This window comes from Falco cherrug, chromosome 8 (genome assembly GCF_023634085.1).
Source record: "Falco cherrug isolate bFalChe1 chromosome 8, bFalChe1.pri, whole genome shotgun sequence".
NCBI classification, from domain to species: domain Eukaryota; kingdom Metazoa; phylum Chordata; class Aves; order Falconiformes; family Falconidae; genus Falco; species Falco cherrug.
Window position 1 is genome coordinate 14,450,537 of NC_073704.1, and position 22,031 is coordinate 14,472,567.

Sequence of the window (22,031 nt, forward strand, 5' to 3'; positions counted from 1 at the left end):
GAGTCAGCTGGAAAGGATTAAGGTGGTTTGTAAGAAAGGCACCCCTCTGTAAATAGGCTTTCTTTATGTACCATCTGTAATGAAACCCCTTAGGATTGTAACTTTAGGAGAGTATTTGTTGCCATCAGTCATTTTTGGAAGCTGAGGATGCAAAGAAATTATTCTCTGATCTGCTCTATAGGAATAGCACCCTGTCCTCATCTTCCCTCCTTTTCCCTTTCCCTTTTGTAGTTTTGAAGGATTTGGGCAGTTTCTATCTTCACTAATCTGACTGCTTCTAAGTGACAGGGGCCACACCTCTTGCCTGTCCCCCACACGCTTGCACCAGCTCAACTCTTCTGCTTGTTTCAGGCTGCTGTTGATTGTTGTCTGATTATGACTTTTCACCAGCTTTCAAGGCTCTGTATTTTCTGGTAAATCCCAGTGTGGTAGTTTGGAGAAGGAAGGTGGATGTCAATGAAGCTGTCCAATTTTCTGTAGTGGGAATTGGGAACATTTAAGTCTCACAGGCATCCTGCTAATGCCAGCAAAACCCAGGAGTCAGTGGGGTCAGGCAGTGCGGAGAATTGTGACAGAGCAGGACTGTGGCTGACAGAAGGGCTGCATAGGCTCAGGTGAGCCCCTGAAAATATGCTCAAGAACCAGGAAGTAATAGTGCTCTCTCCCTACATGTACTCAGGCTGGCTTCTTGCAGAGCCAGCAAGTGAAGGTTGGGAAATTGCCACAGCTCTTCATCCTTCCCCTTCCCTAAAACACAGCTATTAAAACCACAAGTAGATGCTTGTATTTTGTGTGATGAGCCTTTATTGAAATACTTGACATTTAGTTCCTCTGCTTGCATAATTTTGTCTTTTCAAAGGGACATTATACTTTCCATGGGAGTCTCTTGCTGGGTTGTCTAAGCTGTTTTTAAGAAACAGTCCATTTAAGTGCAACAGTCAGGCAAAGACTCAGGCCTAAGCTGCTGGAGGTCAGCATCACAGCCCCACCTGGGAAGTACTTCTGACCAACACAGTCTATGATAGTTGTCACAGCCAACATAGTCTCCTCACATGTGGGCTGGATCTGCTCAGGGGGTAGAACAAATCCATAAGTACCATTGTCTCGCAGTTCAAATGTGTAGGAGAAAGGAATGCCAATCATGTGAGCCCAGTCCCGTGAGGAGCCTGAGTTATTGTCTGTGAATTCAAAAATAGAGGGGAGATATTTGTATTAAGCATGGTTCTTTGAAAATACTTCTTTCTATAGTTAGTGCAAGATTATACTAGAATCCCTGAACTAAGCAGTAACTGTATATCACTGTGACATGGAAAGCAGAGCTTCTAGGTGCTGCAGTTCTTAGTTATACTAAAGGTCTTCCATGGACTTTCCTAAGGGAAACAATTATTCATAAGATAGTATTGTACAATAACAGGAGATGAGTTCCAGGGATTCTGTTTGTAGCATTTTACTGTGATTAGTGTAGGGTACAAGACAGACTGGCCATTTGTCTGTCCTGGTACTTAATTTCCTATATTGATGCTGCCTGCAATTTCTTTGTGTATTTGTGTTTAAGCCTAATTATGGTCCAGTCTGAAAGATTTCTAGCAATTCCCTGTATCATTGTTCATCTGCCTCCTGGATTTTTTACTTACCTATTCAATGTAAGTACAAACCCTGGCTCAATGTAGTCATGGGCATGGACAAGTTACTTTATGCTTACACTGCATTGCTCATGCAGTAGGTGACTCATGCAACTCGGAGACTGGCACAGACAGATGCTGTGAACAGGCAAAACCGTATGGGTACTGGAGCCACCTGCTTACTGTTCTGAGTGACTAGCATGACTTATTGCTTACTGGGAAAATATTGGGTTTACCAGGCAGTCTCTAGGGCCCTCTAGTCCTCTATGTAAAAGGCTGTCAACTAGTATCAGCTGTGATGGTGTGTTTGTGACATGGCTAACCAGTCTATTAGGAACAAGGCTGAAACCAACATACTTCACACAAAACTGCAGGCAGCTGCCATGTGATAGTGTCTGATGGAGTAACTATAGACCTGATTGGGATTTTAATTTTTGCTTGACTCCAGTGAAGACAAATAGGAGTTTTGCTGCTGACCTCAGCAGGATCAGGATGATTTATCACCAATCTCGTTCTGTCCCCTGTGATGTATCTGTGAGGAATTCATGTAGGAACTAGCTTCTGATCAATGCTTCCTTCATTCCTGCAGTCAGCTTTATAACGTACAGTGTTATCTTGTATTCAAATGACTGCTGCTTAGATGTTGCACTGAACCAGCCCATTAAATATTACTCAAAGAGGAAACTCAGCAAAACAGTACTTACTGATGCCTGTGACACAAGAATGACTCTTCTTTGAAAAACAGCAATCAAAGGGAAACATAAAGAAACTTACATAAAATTAAAGAGGTTGGTCCTACTTTATAGCTGGTCCCATACTTTTCCATCAGGGCAGCAGCTGCTTTCTCTGCAACATGCATCTGTAAGTTCAAAATAAGAACAGCATTGTCATCAGTGCCAGTACATTTGGCAATTTAGTTCGAGTGGACCAAAATTTCTGTCTCTTCCAGCTTTACATTTACATATGATCAGCTTTAAGTTTTGATATTAATTAAGGACTTTAGAGAAACCCATTAAAAATTTGGGCAAATTGTTCTTTATTTTTGTAATGTAAATTATGTTAAAATTTTACAAGTTACTCTGCTATTAGGTAGAGAACATATTTGCTTTGTTGTAAAGCTAGAGGGCTGTATTTTGGAGAATTAGAGTCTATGCTGTATAGCATATTGATACTGACTACAGCAGTGATTGATCTCTTACACTTGTTAAATTGTCATAGACTGTATCCCACCATCTTTAGAAACTGAGCCACAGACAGACTAAATGACTTCTCCAATGACTTATATGAAGTCCAAACCCAAGTCCCTCATGCTCTTGATTAATGCTTCCACTACTGGAATATTTATAAACATACATGTTAATGAACTCAAATTAGAACACTCAGAAACTGAGGGGAGAAGTTATCAAGTAGGCACCTACTTTGCTCCCATTCTCCTAGTAAGCACATTTCCAGACACAGTCATGACAGCTGTGTGTGTATAATGTGCTGGCATCCAAAAGTGCAAACGCATTCTTTTATGCAGCAAGAACTTGGTGCTCTTCTCTACTTTACCTTGCATTGCAGTAACCCTATCTGTAATAGTTCAGTTTTCCTGATTTAAGATGAAGGATTAAGATTAATTCTGAGGCAAATAAACCTTGCTGATATTGCATGGAGCAGCAGTAATTCTGGGAGCCAAGCCCCTGAATAAGCCCAGCTCCTCTGAAGGAAAGGCAAGAGTCAAATCACATTGTGCCACATGCTACTGCCTGTACTTGTTTTCTAGAAGTGTAGAAGATGAATGTTTTGCCCTACCAGTTCTTCACTGTTACTTGGAGGTTTTGTTGTGGAACCATATGGAGTGAGGATGCACTGTCCATAGGAGTGAATTGTTAAATAGCACAAAATGTCATTCTTCTTCCTTTTGATAAACTGAACCACAACTCTTGTCTCAGGCTCTGATTCTGGTCCAGATCCACAGAAGATTTCACTGTTGCAGTTATAAGAAACACCAACACCTGGAGCAGAATACGAAGAGTGAATCAAAGGAGAGATGTAGAAACACCAGTTCAGAGGGAACAGGGAAATTTACATTGGAGTGTTAAGGTGTGTGTTTATATGGGCAGGGAGACTAGACAGCTCAGTGGGACTTCAACATTTTACTGTGTCGGTAGCAACTAAAATTTGCTACAAGACTGAAATATTTAACACATATTTACAGGCTGGCTGCAACAAAACCACTCTGACACCACCACAGTGTACCACCTGCCAGGGAAGCTTTGGAGACTCCTTGAAATTCATGACAAACGTAAATACTGGCTGTTAAGTGACTAACTCCTAACATTGCTGCCTAGAGCTGACGCTTGCTCCTGCAGTCAATTAGGAGTGTAGTTATATAAGCAGCAATTTTCTTCTCACAAAGAGAAAGCTAGTTCAAAGTCAGTGACTTAATATTGTTACAAACCAGGTTTTTATTTTTACATATGTCTTGATGACAACAAGATTCCTTTCTTAAGGACTTCATCTTATTTCAGGGACTAGTTATTACTCTTGCTTTACACTTGTGTTGTCAATCTGAAATACTTGGAACTTACTGCCCCAGGAGGAATTGAAGTTCCGGTTCAGATCTGTCCCGTAGCAGGTGCCATTCATATATGGAGCACGGTTTTTCCTCCAGAAACGATCCTAAACAGAAGTATCTTCAGTTACATAACAACTCAATGATCCATAGGACCCAGTGGTAGTACAGTGTAAAATCTCCTTTATTTTAGACTTCTGCCTTCTGACTAACTCTTGCATTGTAAGAGTGCAACTTTCTGTACAAGGGTGATAAAGCTTAGTGACAGAACATTTTATCTACTACAGCCAGGCTGTCATCTTCCCCAAGCCTGCATGCACCTTGAAATGAGCCTCCTGAGCTTTAAAGAAAAAAGTGTGCTTTTTCTGTAGTACTCAACTGCTTCCATGTGGTGTTGCACTCCTAAGAAATCCTTGGCACTGTGAGGGATACCTCTGTGTCCAAGAGACAGCAGCTGAACTTACGTTTGTTTCAGTATCAAGAGGACGAATGTTTTTTTTTTGTTAGCTAATCTTGCTGCTGCTCCTTGTTTCCCTGCTATACTCACTGTTATACTTGGTTCTCTGCAGACCTTACTGCACTGCCTGTATGAGCTTCCCAGCTGAATTACCTGTGCATCTCAACTGCAACATGTGGTATGCCCCAAACCTGCCAGGGAATAAGCTGGGTGACAGCAGGATCCACATGGCAATAGGCTGAGCCTGTTGGACCATGCTGTGGTCCTGCATTAAAATGTGTTTTGACTGGGCCCAAGAGCCTGGAAACGTGATGAGAGTTGCTGAAGACCAACATTTTACATTATCCTCCGTATCAGAGAAGCAAGATTACTTGGGAGGGCACACGTATTTCAAAACCAAATAGCCCAATATTTGGCCAATTCTCCTCCTGTCCCAAGCTGAAAAGGTGCTTAGACTCATTTGCTGGTTGAGATCTCTTGCGAAGAATGACTCCTCCAGACATGCTTAACTCCATCAACCAAGCCTTGATCTGTTAGCAGGGAAGTAAGTACATCCCCCAACATGCAAAAGCAATTGATCCTGTGGTTTTGTCCTCTCTCCCCAAGGCTTATGACATTTGCTAGGAATTTTTAGCCCTGTAATCTCAAGTAACAGCTGATTTATAGAAAAAACAAAACCTCTTTGCCGTGAGATGTTTTGTGTGAGTAATAATTCTGTCCTGTTCTCTGTTTAAATATGATTGCTATGGTTGTATCTAAAATTAACAAAACATGCTGTACACATGTAACTTTTGATCTAGACCTGGATTTTCACTACTTACTTTTTCCCAGGAATAGATGTAGCCATCAATATTGAGGACTGGCAAGATGTAGAGGTCCAAATTCTGCAGAAATCTGTTTATCTTTGGATCAGATTTGTAATTCTGAAGAATCTGAAAAGAAAAAATACAGAGGACTGAGCAGAGAATCTAATGGTAATAATGGGAAAGAGCTAGTTTAACCATCATCAGCAGGGAGTCACTCAGTCCTGGATATCACCATGATATCCAAGGTCTACTTGGTCCCCAGATACATTGAGATATCTACCTTTTGCCATCAACAAAGTGACAATGTTTTCAGTTACAGTGTACTTTGTATGGATACAGTCTTGCAGCTATGAAAGCTGCATGATGGCATACTTGCACACCAGGCACTTTCAGTACACATGGAACATTGCTATTTCCATGTGTACTGATTGTAAATTGTACACATGTCCATTGCTAGGGTTGATTTATTCCAAGGGGACTGGCTCTGTGATGCAGAGTGGCTTGATCCTAATGTCACTGTGGGAAACTGAGAGATTGCTATCAAGATCAGTGGCTTTGGAATCAGTTCAGGTGGAGCAAACAATGTGCTAGCAAATATTGTCCCATATCTCATCTCAAATTGTGACTTGGACTTAGGTCTCCACAGGTATCCATACTATGTACTAATTTTGAAATTCATATTTTAACAGAAAAAGCCTAATTCTTGAAGGCACAATAGAGAACTGAAATATCCAAAGTTATATGTCTTTTTTATTGTCTAAGTGGAAGAGTGAGGACTCACTTCTTTCACAAACCACTGGCAGAAGGCTGGAGAGATCCATTCTCTGGCATGAATCCCACAGTCCATCCAAATGATCTTTTTGGTTTTATCTGATGGTTGACTGATCTGAGGAAGTGTAAAAATGATCATTTGGAAAATTGTTACATTACAATAAAATAGCCTACCATAATACAGAAAGAAAAGGATGTGCCTTGATATGCCATTGAGCCATCTGAGATTATTATTCTTACAGACATCATTGTGAGAAGCTCTCCTTCCTAATAACCCCATCTCTGTAATATCACAGGGCAAGAGTTTTAAAGTGTCTGTTGAGCAGGAGTGTCAGTAAAACAGTTTCTTTTCATTTATATTAGTCAGTCATAGTACTGGTTGTTCTTACTTTGAGAATTTATTTATTTTTTTTCAGAAGAGGAAGCAAAAAGAGGTAGGGAATCTAATGTTACTCAGTGATAGGGACAGATTAGATAATAACTAACCCAATTATTAAGACTACGGTTTTTACTAGAGCCTCTGATAAAAAATGTCATAGAATACTCCTAGCAGAAAGGCTATATGCTGTAAAAAGTAAGAAAAACAACAAAACAGAAGTCTTTACCCTCACACACAGCTGTTGCCAAGCTAGTTTCAGCTTGATTTGTGTTTCTAAACAAGACTGCAGTTAAATTTGTTGTTTTCACTGGATAATAGCAATAGCAATGTTATGGTGATAGTGTATATGAAAGTTGGCAAATCTTACTGTACTGTAGAGGAGTAAAACCATCTCCTGTTATTTCGGTGAACTGGAATAAGCACTATCTTAGGAAAGATCTGAAACCTGTCTTCTCCTATGTACTTTTTTGTGAAGACACCTTTTATTCATTTTAAGAAAGTTCCTACCTTACCTGCAGATAATACATTGTTCGATTCTCAGTTGTCTTCCCCAGGTAGTGCTGAGTCACTAGCTCACTGTTGCTCTTCTGGATCTGACTCATCCATTGATAAATCTGAAACAGTGACAGAGAATTTTTGGTCCAAAGTGGGAGTTTTCTTCTCCTTCCCACCTCCATTTCCAGATTAAAGCATTTCCTTTCCGTTAGGCAAGCAACATTTTCCTCAGAGCTTATTTCAATCTATAATCACTTAACACTCATGGAAGGCCTTCCACTTGCCTCTGAGCAAAGGCATGGTTATATCTCACTGGATGTTAAAGATAACATCACTGCAATACAGCACTGACACTCTATTCTGCCATCATATTGGGCATCTTTTTGTTGACTATGAGACATGGAGCCACACCATCAAATCTTCAAAACAGTATTACAGTCTCTTCCCTATTAGTACTGATTTTCCACATCTGAGTTCAGCAGCAGTCATCGTAGAATCATAAAATGGTTTGGATTGGAAGGGATCTTAAAGATCATCTAGTTCCAACCTCCCTGCCATGGGCAGGGACACCTTCCACGTGACCAGGTTTCTCAAAGCCCCATCTGACCTGGCCTTGAACACTTCCAGGGATGGGGCATCCACAAGTTCTTTGGGGAACCTGTGGCAGTGCCTCACCACCCTCACAGTAAATAGTTTCTTCCTAATATCTAACCTAAGTCTACCCTCTTTTAGTTTAAAACCATTACCTCTTGTCCTATCACTACATGCTCTTGTAAAAAGTGCCTCTCCTGATTTCTTGTAAGTCCCCTTTAGGTACTGGATGACTGCTATAAGGTCTCCCTGGAGCCTTCTCTAGATTGAACCACCCCAACTCTCTCAGACTGTCTTCATAGCAGAGGTGCTCCAGCACTCTTGATCATCTTCATGGCCCTCCTCTAGACTGTTTCCAACAGCTCCATGTCCTTTTTATGTTGGGGGCTCCAGAGCTGAATGTGGTACTGCAGATGGGGTCTCACCAGAGCAGAGTAAAGGGGGAGAATCACCTCCCTTGACCTGCTGGCCATGCTGCTTTTGATGCAGCCCAGGATTCAGTTGGCTTTCTGGGCTGCAAGCGCACATTGTCGGGCCATGTTGAGCTTTTCATCCACCAGCACCCTCAAGTCCTTCTCCTCAGGGCTGCTCTCAATCCATTCTCTGCCCAGCCTGTATTGATACTGGGGGTCATCCCCAATGGATAGGTCAAACAAATTATACATGAATATTGACTCTGCTCTCTCACTCTTATGATGTGGGTATGAGGAAGAGTATAGCTATGCCTTTGTCCAGTATAGCTATGCCTTTGTCCAGGCTTACCCACTAGTCTGTGAAACATGTCTACACACCCTGATGACATTATTCTCTCCTGAAGTGCCAAAAACCTATCCTTAAATTACTTCTTTCTACAGGTCTCCCACTGTTCACCTCATCTTCCTCCCTGGGATTCCAGAGACTACAATAGTCATTGCACTTCACATTTGGCTCAGCATCAAACATCCTGGGGCTCAAATGAATAAATGCTAGAGATAATAAGTCATAATAGGGTAGAAAGGTAGCAAACAAATCAACTGAACCCCAGAATATTATTTGCAAAACAATATGGCTGCTTCACACAGAGCGTTTATTTTAGCCAGGGAGGAATTGGGTTTTAATCAAAATCAATGACAAATTCATGTTCAATTCAACCAGGCCAAGGTTCTAGTCAAAGAGTAAGGACTAATTCTGCAAAGAAGAAAGCCAGAAGGAGCTCCACTGACTTCAACTGAGCTTTCTGCAAGCACAGAGTTGCTCGCTATGCCATTTACATAATAGCAGCATCAAAGAAAGAAAGCAGACTTGGGTTCCTCTTTACCTCTTCCATTGGATGGTACTGGGTGTAGACATAACTTTCTGGGACCTGTCTGTGGTTGCTCCTCTCCCTTGGCATGCTCTGATCCACAAGTTTGTGCACATCAGGTATTAGGACTCTGAGCAGGGAGGGCAAAGGGGAGACAGAAAAGAAAACAATCCCAAACAGTTACTGTAGAACTATCACGGTGGGTACATTGCTTACATCAACAAGTGACAGGATTTAGCCTCTTTTGTTGTGGACTGTCTAGCAAATAAGTCACCATCAGCATAATGGTTGCTTTTATGTAAGACAAATTTCAAAGTACTGAGATTTTCACTGATTTTAAAAATAAAATAATAATTTTACCAGATTTTAAAAAAAATATTGACAATTTTCTAAAAAAAAAAAAAGAAGTTCAATATCTTTCTTTTCTTTATAACTTCTACTTCTGGAAAAAACTCCAAAATAACCACCTTTTGGGAACAGGAGAAAAAGTGAAAACTTTTACATTAGTGTTTCATTGTATTTTATGGAGATATTTTCAATTTGCAAGGACTTCACAGAAGTATTCATTGCAATTTGCAAAAATTGGAACAAACCCCCTCTTCCCTTCAAAAAGCTCTTGCTTTTTAGCTACAAATTAATTCAGAAATGAGTATAGCATAGGCGCGATTCCATGATCAAGGGAGTCAATAAAACCTTCTCCTTGGCTTCAGAGTGCTTTGGATCATGCACTGCTTTCTCACTGTAATCAGCCCCTTGTAACACTGTTACAAATCTGTGCCCATTGTAAATGATTGCGATAAGACAATTGCAAAGCCAGCTTAAACACTGTTGATTTCAAACACTCTAAGTGCTAATAGGCTATTCTGCTGACAGTAGCACTGATCCGCATTTCTGGAAACTGCACATAAGAAACTTTTAAGACTGGTTACAGCTGACTTTCACTCTGAGCTTTGATGTTTATTCACATCTGAACATCAAACTAAAATTCAGGCAGGGCAAATTCCCATGAACTGAAACCACACACGCAAAATGCCTTATCAGAGCTCTGGAGAATTGAAATCCTAGAGTTTGACACAGTCAGAATATTAATGTCCTGATTATAATTTGTCATTTATGTCTCTATCATTATATACCTAACTGTCACGTTACCTTCCTTGCATGTCAACTGCCTTCTAAAAAGTGATTCCTGCTTTGAATCAGTTATAGGAACTTTAACTCTAACTTTGCCATACTTATCTCAACCCATTTGCAATACAAAGCCAAAATTTCAGCTTGACTTTAAATTACCCACCTCTTTCTTCTGTACCCTACACAAGGTAGATACAGTTCTGGCCCCAGTCCAAGGGGGGGTAGTGGTGGAGGAGCAAACAGCTAACTTCAGTTTAGACTTTTAAGTTTCCACAAGAATCAATCGAAGCCATTAGAAAATGAAGAGCCTTGATATAAATAAGAGGTTAAATATCTTCTGGAATGTTGTCTAAGTCCTGGATACCTAAACCTGATGCTAGATCATTTGTACTGGCTCCCACCTCATCTCTCTCCATCTCTGGTTGTCAGGGTATCACACTTACTAAAAAGAATTTGTCAGGCAAGATTCAGGATGTCAAGATCAGCTTTAACTCTAAACAGCTTTGAAGTGGCACCAATCCTCCTTTAACTGATCTTTGATTGCTGAATGTCAGTGTATGTCCATAGGCCGTTTGTCACCAGCCCGGAATGACTACAGGATTGTTTGTATGAAATATAGCTAGCTACTTGTTACCTGAAAAAGTCAGTTCCAAATGGGAATGGGACTGTGTGAGGAATAGATTTTATTTAATCCTATTTGGCTTTATAAACACTGTATTTGGATTAGGTCTTCAGGTTGGAAGTAAAAGCATGGCAGTTAGTGAAGATGTGTGGCTGGGTAGGTGTGATAAAGCATCATGGGCCATTTGCAGCTCATGGCTCCTAATTGTGTGTGCAGTGGGGACTTGCCACTCCAACCTTTGTCCCAGACTGGGATATCTCTGGCTGGCTGGTGGCAGAAAATTCTCACCAGCCTGGTGGGGGGGCGATAGGGATAGGAAATAGCAGCTTTGAAGAAACTGGCTGAATATTCACTTTGAAAGGGCTCTTCTCCAAACCAGAAGAGCAATAAGAGACAGGGAAGGGAAAAGGGAAAAGGAGAGCTACAGAGGCTGTTTCTCTGCACTGACACTGATTAAAACTTTGGGCTCTCCAAAAGAGGGAGGACCCTGTGTTCAAGTATCCATGCTTTCCAAGAGCAAAGCATGCTTCTATAAGTCGTGTTTGTACCAAGTCTGGCTTCCTGACTTCAGGCCAACAAACTGAGTCATACATCTGAGCACCATCCTCTGTCACTGAGAAGGCAAGAGTAGGGAACAAGACAGATTGGGCTGTCTCAGATCCTGGCTCCAAATTCACAGTCCAGGCCAGTGGGAAGGTGAATAATCAGGGCATAGGGGAATGTGTTTTTAAAACTCTAAGAAATATATAGTGTCTGTGCATTGGGTAGGTCAAAGTAAGTTGGAGGCACTGGGAACAAAGGTTGGGTCCTATCATCAGTACTTGCTGATGGTTCACTGGAAAGGCCAGGTCCTTCTGTGATAACAAGGAAGATTGTTAGAGCCAGCCTTTCCCATTAAGGAATTAGAGGTTGTACCTGTAAGAGATCATATGCTGAGCTAAGCTGTCTTTCACCTCCTGCACCAGAGGGGCTGGGACCCTTATGTGCAAGTCTTCTCCAGCCCAGATGTCTTCAGGCTGAAGGGGCTTCCACAAATCCAGCTGTGCAGAGAAGAAAGAAATGCACAAATCAAGCTCTGTTTCCAGAATGAGAAAGTATTATTTAAGATAGAGTAGCTGCATATTAATAAATGGAAGTTTTCCTTCAAATTCTCCCCTTAACTATTCTCCAGCCATCTGTTCATAGAGCATACAGCACAAGCTTTAATGCTTCCATTTATTCAGACACCACTGAGAAGGAGCAGCATCTTCACAGAGCCATGCAAGGAAACTTAACTTCTTCCCATACATTCCTTCAGGTAGTGGAAGGGCAATTCTACCCTACGCTAAGAAAAAAAAAGTTAGGTAAAGCTTCTTCAAGTTTATGTTAACCTTCATTCCTGTCCAAAGTTACATGTAAATCTTTTTTGCAGCCCAAGACCCCACTCTGCTCTTTGGGCACACATGATTATTCTTACTCACCAGTAAAGTGCTGCAAAGATGCTGAAGATGCTGGACTTGCTGAAATGTTTCTGGCACAATATGCAAAACCTGATCCCTGGAAATTCACCAGAGAAACAAGATCAGTTTTAATGCCTGTTAGAGTACTCATGATTTCATGAGTCAAAAGGAGGTATTTTGTTATGTAGAAGGAAGACAGAGCATATAACTGAGTGCTGTTCCAACAAAAACATGTCTGAGTGATGAATACCTGGAATGTTTTAGCTACAAATAGGACTAAGTGATGCAAGTTTTCTGTTGCTAGAGCGTTAGGTTAACTCTGGTTCCTTGCCAGAGGCAATTCTTTATTTACCATACCAGCTTCACAGAAGCCAACTGCTCACATGAGCCTTGGTGTGTGTTTCTGCCTTTGCAGGACCAGGGCCAAAACAAGATCATTGGTAGTATATAATAAACTATATATTTGATAAGATGTCACTTTTTCTTCCCCCTGTTTGGGAATTATTCAGTTATTCCAGATAGACTTGATGCTTTCCTGATCTGCTTAGGCATGCAAAAACGTAAGATAGCCATGATAAGTGAACATTGCTAGAGCTTGAGATGTTCACAAACCACTTTCCATGAGAACAGCAAGTTTATTCTGCAAATAGTGAAACGGTGGTCTCTAGAACTGTGTATTCTTAGGAAACAAATATTTCTAGTACAACATCTATCATTTTATATTTCTAGAAAAGACACACAGATCCAGTATCTGAGTATATATTTTCATGAGACCCCATGAAACTTTCATTTACTACAGGCTTAATCTAAAAAAAATATTGAAAGTTTACAAAGGACAAATTAAAATGGTTGGAAATGCAGAAAAAATAAATCTGTATGTTCTATTAAAACCCTTTTGTAATTATTTTTCTTAAATTTTTTTCAGTGTTCTTTCAGATCGGCTTTCCAGGACTGATAGCAAGTGTGACATTTCTAATGAAAGGGTTTCATAATGAAGAGAGGATTTTCACAACTACATTACATTACCGGAAGGTGAGATAGCAGTTATCCACTACTGATGTGATAAAATGGGGAACCCAGGAAATGTTCAGATTTGTTAGTAACCAATAACTACTGCTTCACGGTCTCCTTTAGTGACTTCAACAGGCCTTGGAGCCTTTACAGGACAAGTACAAAAAAAGAACGTTAAAGCTTTTGTAACAGAAATTCTTGTTGCAAAAGCCTTTCATTGCTTTTTATTAAAGCCATGGTCATTATGGCCATCAATATAATATGCTTTCATCATCTGAACTGCAACTGCTATCATTTGTGCTTCCATACACAAATATACAATTATCAGCTTAATACACATGCAAATATAATTCACTATTCATTCACATTATCCAATGAAAAATAGGGAGATTTGGGGTTTTTTGTGTCTCTCTTGAAAATATCACCTTTGCTGATAGAGAAACGTAGAACTTGATAGTTAAAAAGGACATTTACAACTGGTTCAGGAGACTGTTAACATACAGGACACTCATCTGTGGGGCAAAATGATTATATTTGCTAACAATTTGGTACAGCAGCCGTAATATCTTTGTAACAAACCTTGTAGATGCAGGATAAACATCTTTGCTAGGAGAATAAACATCTCAGCTGCAGTTCAGAGTTTATTCTCTCTAAATGCCTGGGCTTGCTTTGCTCTTTGTCTGTCAGGAAGGGAAACAATATCCTGTAATATCTTTCTATCCTCATTGACATTATGTCTTAATTACACCAAATGAAAGAAATGCCAGACAGTCAGATTGCTGCCAGATGGCCAGCTCTTATTTACTGATAAACCTTTTACAATAGCCAGTGTGGAGACAAATCATTTTTAACAGTGAACTAAGATTGGAAAGCACACACTTGTTTTTGATTATGTACTAGGATTCTCAGTGGAGAAGTGCAAAGTCAGCCCATGTGACCACATGAGAATAACAGTTTTTTAAATGCTACAGTTAAGCTTTCTTACCAAATTAAAGGACTGTTCTCAGCACAAGTTGCATTTCCTTGAATGCTCATACATTAGATACTTCATTTAAGATGTTGAACAGAGTAAATGACAACAAAAATGGGCTTTACTAGTCATTTCATCTTTGTGCAGGTGCTGCCCACCCAAAGTCACACTGACCATTTGATAAGTGTGTTTTTAAATCTCATGCAAGTACTCAACAGGTTCAGTCTCAGGCAAGAATTAGAAACAAAAATGAACACTGCATTACCAAGGGTCTATTGCATTCTATTCAGTGAAATTGACAGGTTCTGACTGCAACTCTGATACTAATCTAAAGACTGAACATTATCCAAGGGAAATAACACGTTCTAAAGAGAGAAGTAGTGACTCTGTAAGCTTTGCCAGGAGCTTTGCTGGGAGAGTTGTTGAATGGGTATGCTATGAAGGAACTTACTTGCAGTAGGTATTCCTTGGTTTTCTCTCCTTTTTAAAAATCAAATTCTGGGGATATAATTAGTCTAGAGGCATTGAGCACTGGACTGCTTTCACTGTATACTTTAGAAAATTCTGTGTATAAAGTTTTATATGTGGATAGCTGGCCTCCACACTGTATTTGTGCCCCTCCTGCAAATCCCAGCTGCTAGAAAGGCAGAGTGACCTATCATTCCTTGTAAAGTTGAGGGTGAATGAAACAAAATAGATTAGATAAGCAAACAGCATAATTTTATATCATTCATTTTCTTGCAAAGCAGAACCACGAAAGGAGAATACAGCCAAACTAGACATTTCATACTTTACGAAAACATTAATCAATAATAAAAAATGTGATAATCTAATTCTCTGAACACTTAGGGGTGAATATTTTCTGGACCAACTCCACTAGCTTGTTTGTTTGTTTGTTTGTTACTGTTACAGATTGCCAACAGGGGTTCTGTATCTGAGCTGCTTTTGAGACAGCATCTTTTTCACATAACCTCAGCTGGCTTTTATTAACGGATAAAAATTTTGTCAATCACACACCCCCACCCCCCACCCCCCGCTTTATACTCAGAAAAGGCATTTTATTCCTACAGCATCTGATTTCAAAGTTCAATATGAAAGAGGCTAAGCCAAAAGAATTTCAGCTAATGGAAGCAGAGCATCCTGAGGTGCATTTGAGGGGCTTTCTGTGTCTCCTATGGCTGCAGCCATATCTTTGCTGGCTTGGATATAGTTCACTCTTTCTTCATTTCCCATCTTTATGTTTTCTTTCCAAATTTTACAAAGCTTACAGCTTAGTAACCCTGTCTCCAGGTTTTCGGTTCATAATTATTATTATTCTTACACAGTTCCTGAGAATTTCACTGCATGCACAATTTTTCCTGATACTCCATTCACACTCACCCGTCATATTGCAACTTCAAGCTGAGTTTTCCAGGAATTAACGTCCCCACAGAAAAGATGATCCCAAGAAAAAGCCACATCATTGTGCAAAGAACCCAGCCCTGACAGTGCAGGACTACAGAGGAGGAGGATGGATTTGGACTGAACACTTTATTTGTACAATTCTAATATATAACCAGAGTTATCCTGGAAGAGAACCTGCCCTTGTTGAATCATTAACTTCACTTTTAAATAGTTCTACTTTTTCTTAATTCTCCAAGCTCTCTTCCACACCCCAAAACACAAAAATATACAAATAGCAACATTCCTACTGAAGCAATTCTTCTAAGAAGTGAGAAGGTTTTTCTATATGTCACCTTCAAATCTTTGAAAATGTTACATGACAAAGTTGGTAGTCATTGGAGAGAGTGTTACCTGCAAGCTCCATGGCAACTAGTGAAGATTAGCTTATAAAAATCATAGGGATGGGAAGAACAAGAGAAGAGTGGTAAAACAAGCTCCATCCTTGCTGTCCTCCTCCCTGTGTTTGTGTCTTTGTGGATCACTTCTTTGACCTCTTAACTGCAATTCTGTCACTTGCCAACCCAAAAAGAGGACATGAAAGAACCAAACAACATTCCTGTAAAAAGGAAAGATGAGGACGTCAGAGTCTTATCTAAACCACTTTCAGTTGGACCAGATCAGTCTCTGACCACAGACTATCAACTTTACACTATCATAAAAGGTGGTTTTGTTATATACTCAAAACAGTGGGCTGGTTACTATCCAAAATATTTAGTTTCTTGCTTAGTTCATACATTGAGAGTGAACAGTTGAATTCCTCCCTTAATAGACTACAGTTAGACATACAGCACAGTTCTTCAGAAAGAAATTGTTTCGCTCAGCTTCTCTTTTGCATTACCACTATCTCGTGGCGATTTAATGCAGAAAACTGCATGGATTTTGGGTGAAGAGAGTGCACTAAGTCAGTTTGTTTGTGTACATATGCAATGGACATTAACTGTAATTATGGTATCTTTGTAAATCTTTCTCAGCAAAGTATGAAGTCCTCTTGCATTACTACCAAGGCTGTCATCAAGGAAACAGGCAGCAGAACTATCCCACTATAAAAGAAGAACAGCTTAACTCAAAAATGTGTTCTTACAAAGCCAGGCTTCATGCAAGAGAATACATTCCTCTTCATAAACCGCACCAGACCCTTCCCATTTTATTTCCAGACACTATAACTTGCTCAACAGCCTGAACCTGAAAATGGCAACAGTTTCCCTCCATGTAGATATCCAACCCACAGTGACTTCCAGAAGAGCTGAAGGAAGTCCAGTTTACAGGATTAGAGGCAGCTCCATATGTGAGGAATCAGAAAAACAAACTCATGTTGGAAGACCACATTCCATATTGACACTCAGGACACCTGCTCAGATAACCTTTGCTTTTGCCTCATTTATCTCTTCTGCTGCTATGAGGTGGACTAATGTTTTGAAGTCTTCTGCAGTGTTGTGTGTGCCCTTTTAGCAAAGCTGGCTTTGAACTGGGGTTCAGTCCCTTGACAGGGACTCAGAATCTAGGAACAGGAAAAGTGGAGGCATAGAGGAAAAAAACAAAAGGCTTAATCTTTTTTTTTTTTCTTTTTTTTTCTCTTGCCTAAAAGATGCGCACAAATGGAGCAAATCATGATTTGCACTAACATTCAACTCCAGCCCAAAGCTTACACCTCCACGCTGAAAGCGGAAGCTATTTATTCTGTGGTGAAAACATAACTCCTATGATGCCAAACAGTTACAAAGATAAGTAGGGTCAATTTTCTTAATGGGCATAGGATTCAGAAGAAATGACAGTTGCTTGCTAGGTCTTTGATTCAGATTCCTTTGAAGTCTAGTTGATTTTAATGGGCTTCAGATGAAAGTCCTGTGCAAATAATCATGGACATTTCTCACTGATTTAAAAAATGGACTTGTTTGGGGACTTCAGCAGATTTGTTCATAAGAGACAATACTTAAGTATGTACTTAACATTCAGCTTGCAAGCAGCACTGCTGAATGCAGAATAAAAGCCATTAGAGACATTATTCTGCCACCAATGCAAAAATATCTTGGGATGAGCAGTTAACTTCAACAAGCCTATTGCCCTCTTAGGCATAAATAATATCTCTCTCAGTAATAAAGTCTGTTCTTTGGTCAGGTTCTTACTGGCAGCTGCTTATCTTTCTAGCAAATGTGGAAGGCAGCTTAATCCATTTATTCCCTCCTTGAAAACTGTGTGCAAAAAGGCATGGGATGTTCCGGGGAGAGGAAAGGTCATAAACATATGGTACAAACATGCCATATGAAACCATGTGGTGTCCTTTCTTCCAAACAAGTCTACTTTTCCTTTCTTCCATACATTCTTCTTAGAGTTTCAGAGCATTTTTTTCAGCATTAGTTTAGCCTCTCAACTGCCCTGTGAGGCAAGCAAATATTATTTCCACTACTTAAAAGATTAAGAAAAAAGGGGGAAAAAGTGACTCCCCAAGGTGACATAGGAACACTGCTGCAGAGCCAGGAATAGAATTCAGATCTCCTGACTCCCTGTCTGGTGCTTCCTTAAATATATGACCATCTGCTCTCCTGCTGGAAGTATAGATACTATATGCTGACTCCAACAAGCTGGCTGCTAAGCCTGTTAGTTTATCCTCTTTTTATCCCATACTGATATCATCTCAAGCTAAGCTTTTGGCCTGGAGTCAAAGTGATTTCCAGTGTTTGAGTGATTCGACCTGCTTGTTATTGTTTTAACCTTGCACCACACATATGCTCAGTTATTTGTGACTTATCTGCATACAGTCTGTGTAGCAACAACTGCAAGCTAGAATTGATTTTTTTAAAGATTCCATACTGAAGCATATCACATGTTTTAAACAACTATCATCTAGCAGTGAGTTTGATCCTGGTAGGTGCCTGCACCCGGATTTCCTACTGAGCTGCATGTAACTTTCAAGGACAAAGAGCTTATTAAAAACGCAAAAATCTAACACACTTGTGTGTCTCCACAAACATCAGTTCATCATGTTAAGCTTTCCCAGTTCCACAGCTAAATCCCACGCTGACTCCATCTGAACTAAAAACCAAACTAGAACTAGATGGAATTCAACAAGATTGACGTTTTTTTAAATCATCACCTCGATTCTGAAAAAAACATCCTCCAGTAAATCTCCTCTCATTGCTGCAGAAAACTCACAGTATGTGTCCAAGACAGAATCATCACTCAGTAGGATCAATACAGTAGCATGCTGACTAATGTGCCTTAAATCCTAGTCTTCTGCTCCACTGAAGACGGTGGCTGGGTAATTCAGCTGTTTTACTGAAATATCCTTTGGTTATCACTGTAGCTTTACTTGGAGGAAGCACACAATGAATTGACAGTTCTGTTTCCCATTGACTTGTCATAGGAGATAGCTTATTCTGTATGCATTTTCTTTTTCTATGAGTGCTAAAAGATATTTCTGTCTTTCTGAGCAATTTTCAAAATACTCCAATTCATTCTACGATATTAAGTATATGGACTTAATTCTGTAGCATGTCAATATTCAGCAGTACATTGTGTGGTCCGCAATGTGAATCATTGCTCCCCTCAGTATACCAAGTCTTCATGTTTCACAGCTTTGTCAGAGAAAGGGTTTTCTGAAATTCTCTGGACTCCATTGTGATTTGACAGTGCTAACTGTTCTCAAGCTTCATTAGCTCCAGCAACAATTGTAGTCTAAGTGGGAATATACTGGAAGTTATGCTAAGTTATGACAATTCTCTCCTAGAGTCATTGTGCTGAGTTTTCCCTCTCTCTTTCTCTCAGGTTACACTGAAAACACCCCGTTAACCTTACATTTGAAATTTTAACATAATCTTAAACCAGAAAGAATTCCAGCCAACATACACTAGATTAGCATGACATTACTAGCAAATCTTAAAATTAGTTCCATTAAGCCAACCTTAAAAGTCCTTCAGATCACCCAGCTTTAGCTTGGTGGAACTAATTTGACAATTCGTACATGATCTGGTAATTTCAAGAGACACACATTTACAGATACTTTCAAAGGTTTCTCCATAGTTTTTACAGCATTTATACACATGTATACTGATGTATTTTGAGCCAAAACTGGAAATATCAGTGTGTTGTGTCAGTGTGGGAAATAGCACCTGCCTTTTTTCTACAAGTCCCGTAATGCAGTTTTTAGACAGCATTCTAAAGTACCCATTCAGTAAGCAGTTCCTTATGGAAGTGGGCTGAAGCAGGCTGACAAAATCTGTATTGGTTTAATTAGGCTGGCTTCCTCAGACACGATTTTCTTTAACCAGGAAAGGAGAATGTCATTAGTGTATTGTCTTTCCTTAATTAATTGCAGGTGGCCTGGGTGTTTATTTTTTCTTCATCCTTTAGACAGCAAAATGTCACTGCTAAGAAGCCTTGAGCCGGTCCTTTAATATACAGTCTGAATTTGAGAGGATATTTACTACCTGTTACTGAAAGGTAACAAACACTATTGGCTTAGTTCTAGGAGTTAAGGGTGATCACCTTTACAAGGAGTTGTGCCCCAAACCCTGCAGTAGTATACTAGTAGTATATTTCAGGTGCAACAGTAAACTTCTGAACCCAAAGTCCATAAACACAAGCTGGCTTAAAAATAGCATTATTTGTAGTTTGATCAAAGGCAAGATTTAATTTGCTGACAGTTTTTAATGTGCCTGAATCCACTGTCAGAAAGACCAGTTAGATTTTCACAGTCACCCTCTCCAGTCCTGAAAACTTTCCCTCATAAGAATACCTTCTGATGACATAATTAGAACTTATGGTTTCAAAGGTATTGCTCTGGGGGAAAAGGATTTTCCTAAGTGTTTGATGCTATATTGATGTTCTGAGTGGGCAAGTATTAGGCAAGAATTCTTGATTCTGTGAAGAAACAAAACTTCTTATAAACCTTTAGCTGTCAAAGCAATATGTTGTTTGTTTTAATTAGGCATTTTTAAAGATGTTATATAACATTAAAAGCCTATCTTGTATTTTAAAATAAAATAATTACCTTTGTAAGTAAATAAACTCATATTATTTTATTGCTACTAGCAGAACTGTAAAGGACAGCAAGCAGATAAGTCTTTATTATTGCTTAATGGTTAAAAAACAAGCTTACTGCACTGTATTCTAGCATAACCAACAATATTTTTAATGAATTCTATTACAAGCATTAAAATACTTCATGATTAGATGCAAATATGTTTGTATACGATTTCTTAGACCCAAACAATATACACTATATTAACTTTAACTTAAGTAATTAACTTTTGCAGCTATAAAACATGTTCATATTAAACTTTGGTCTCCATTCTATCAACAATGATACACATACTTTGCTTTCTGTTTAATACCAGCACTACTGAGCATAACAGTATTGCTTGCATTATGCATTTCTGTTTGTACATCTATGCAAGTTAGTCAGTACTCCAAACACCTCAACCAGCATGAGGATCTGTTAAAAATGGTTATGATGTCCCTGAGGAATCTCAGTGATTATTATATGAAACAAATAGTACCTGACAAAAGATCTCAAAGCAGATCTTGTCTGAGCCAAACAAGTCCATTCTATGTAACTTACACTCAGTAGCCAAATTTTTGGTGTATTTTTGCAAATGAACCTTAAAGAATTTATGAGCCAGTTTTGAAGTCTTCTCTGTACATATAGGTGTGTCATACAGTACAAACAGCTTGTATTTTGGTGTCTTGATTTTGTAAAAAGTCATTGCTACTAGTAGTATATTGGGAAGGGACTGGGTAGGATAACTTTGAAGTGCTTGCAGTAAGGCTATTGACCAGGCTTGCCTTGGTCACAATTTTGGGGTTCTTCAGCAAAGGGAGCTTCTATTACAATTAGCCAAGACTTTCTCCGCTCTCATGGCTGAAGTATTACCATTCCTTGTACAAGGAGCAGATCTGACACATCAGCCAGCTCTGTCTGAGAGAGCTTACAAATACAAGCAACTCAGCATGGGGACATCCCCATTATACAGACAGGGAACACAGACACGTGGCTGTACTGGGACTGCATCTGCTTCCAAGCAGGGAATTTCTTTGACTCATGGCACTACCAAGATGGGTGCGAACACCAGGACTCAGGGTGCACCATGGGGACTTCCTGAGTGACTTGCCAGTGAGCAGACAGATAAATGGTGGCAAGCAGAGAGCTGAACTCAAATTCCCCATGTCTCTGCTAATACCTTAGTGTCCAATCATCTTAGCCTCTGTTCGAAGAGTAGCTTTGGTACCCTCATTGTTGTTTGTTTTTTCCCTCCCTTCAAATACTGAGTTACTAGATTCAGCAAATGAGTATCAAACCTACCACAAGCAGTGTAAAGTCTGGAAAGTTTTCTTTTTATTCTGCATCAGCAGAAATCAAACCAACCTTCATCCTTCTCAGTACTACCTTTTGTGGGGAGTACTGCCTACTGAGAAGGAAGTCTTCTTGCTTGACATCAGTGAAGCATTCACCATTTTGTACT

General features: G+C 39.7%; 2 protein-coding genes across 3 annotated transcripts in view; one reads left to right on the forward strand and one right to left on the reverse strand.

Annotated features, from left to right (window-relative positions):
• The window catches only part of KLF7 (KLF transcription factor 7), a 112,359-nt gene extending 99,167 nt beyond the window's left edge, over window positions 1-13,192 (forward strand). Inside the window, exon 8 of one of the 2 annotated variants that reach the window (XR_008733524.1) lies at window positions 13,075-13,192. The gene's annotated coding sequence lies outside the window, so the exon portion shown is untranslated. The remainder of the gene's footprint in view (window positions 1-13,074) is intronic. The other variant, XR_008733523.1, reaches the window with a different exon arrangement.
• Window positions 782-15,656, reverse strand: CPO (carboxypeptidase O). Its single transcript, XM_014282902.3, has 11 exons — window positions 15,511-15,656; window positions 12,171-12,246; window positions 11,626-11,750; window positions 8,976-9,090; window positions 7,105-7,206; window positions 6,224-6,328; window positions 5,458-5,568; window positions 4,196-4,286; window positions 3,417-3,619; window positions 2,397-2,481; window positions 782-1,178 (listed from the first exon to the last, which is right to left on the reverse strand). The coding sequence occupies exons 1-11, from the start codon at window positions 15,591-15,593 to the stop codon at window positions 910-912; spliced, it is 1,365 nt and encodes a 454-aa protein (XP_014138377.2). The 5' UTR covers window positions 15,594-15,656; the 3' UTR covers window positions 782-909.
• Window positions 15,657-22,031: the final 6,375 nt, after the last annotated feature.

What these genes read in the sequence shown, in the direction of transcription:
- CPO (XM_014282902.3), bottom strand. Translation starts at nt 15,593, where the DNA reads ATGATGTGGCTTTTTCTTGGGATCATCTTTTCTGTGGGGACGTTAATT. An exon ending in CAGCATATGATCTCTTACAG is followed by an intron (nt 9,091 to 11,625) that starts GTACAACCTCTA and finishes CTCCCTGCTCAG; the next exon opens with AGTCCTAATACCTGATGTGC. An exon ending in ACATCTATTCCTGGGAAAAA is followed by an intron (nt 4,287 to 5,457) that starts GTAAGTAGTGAA and finishes ACTTCTGTTTAG; the next exon opens with GATCGTTTCTGGAGGAAAAA.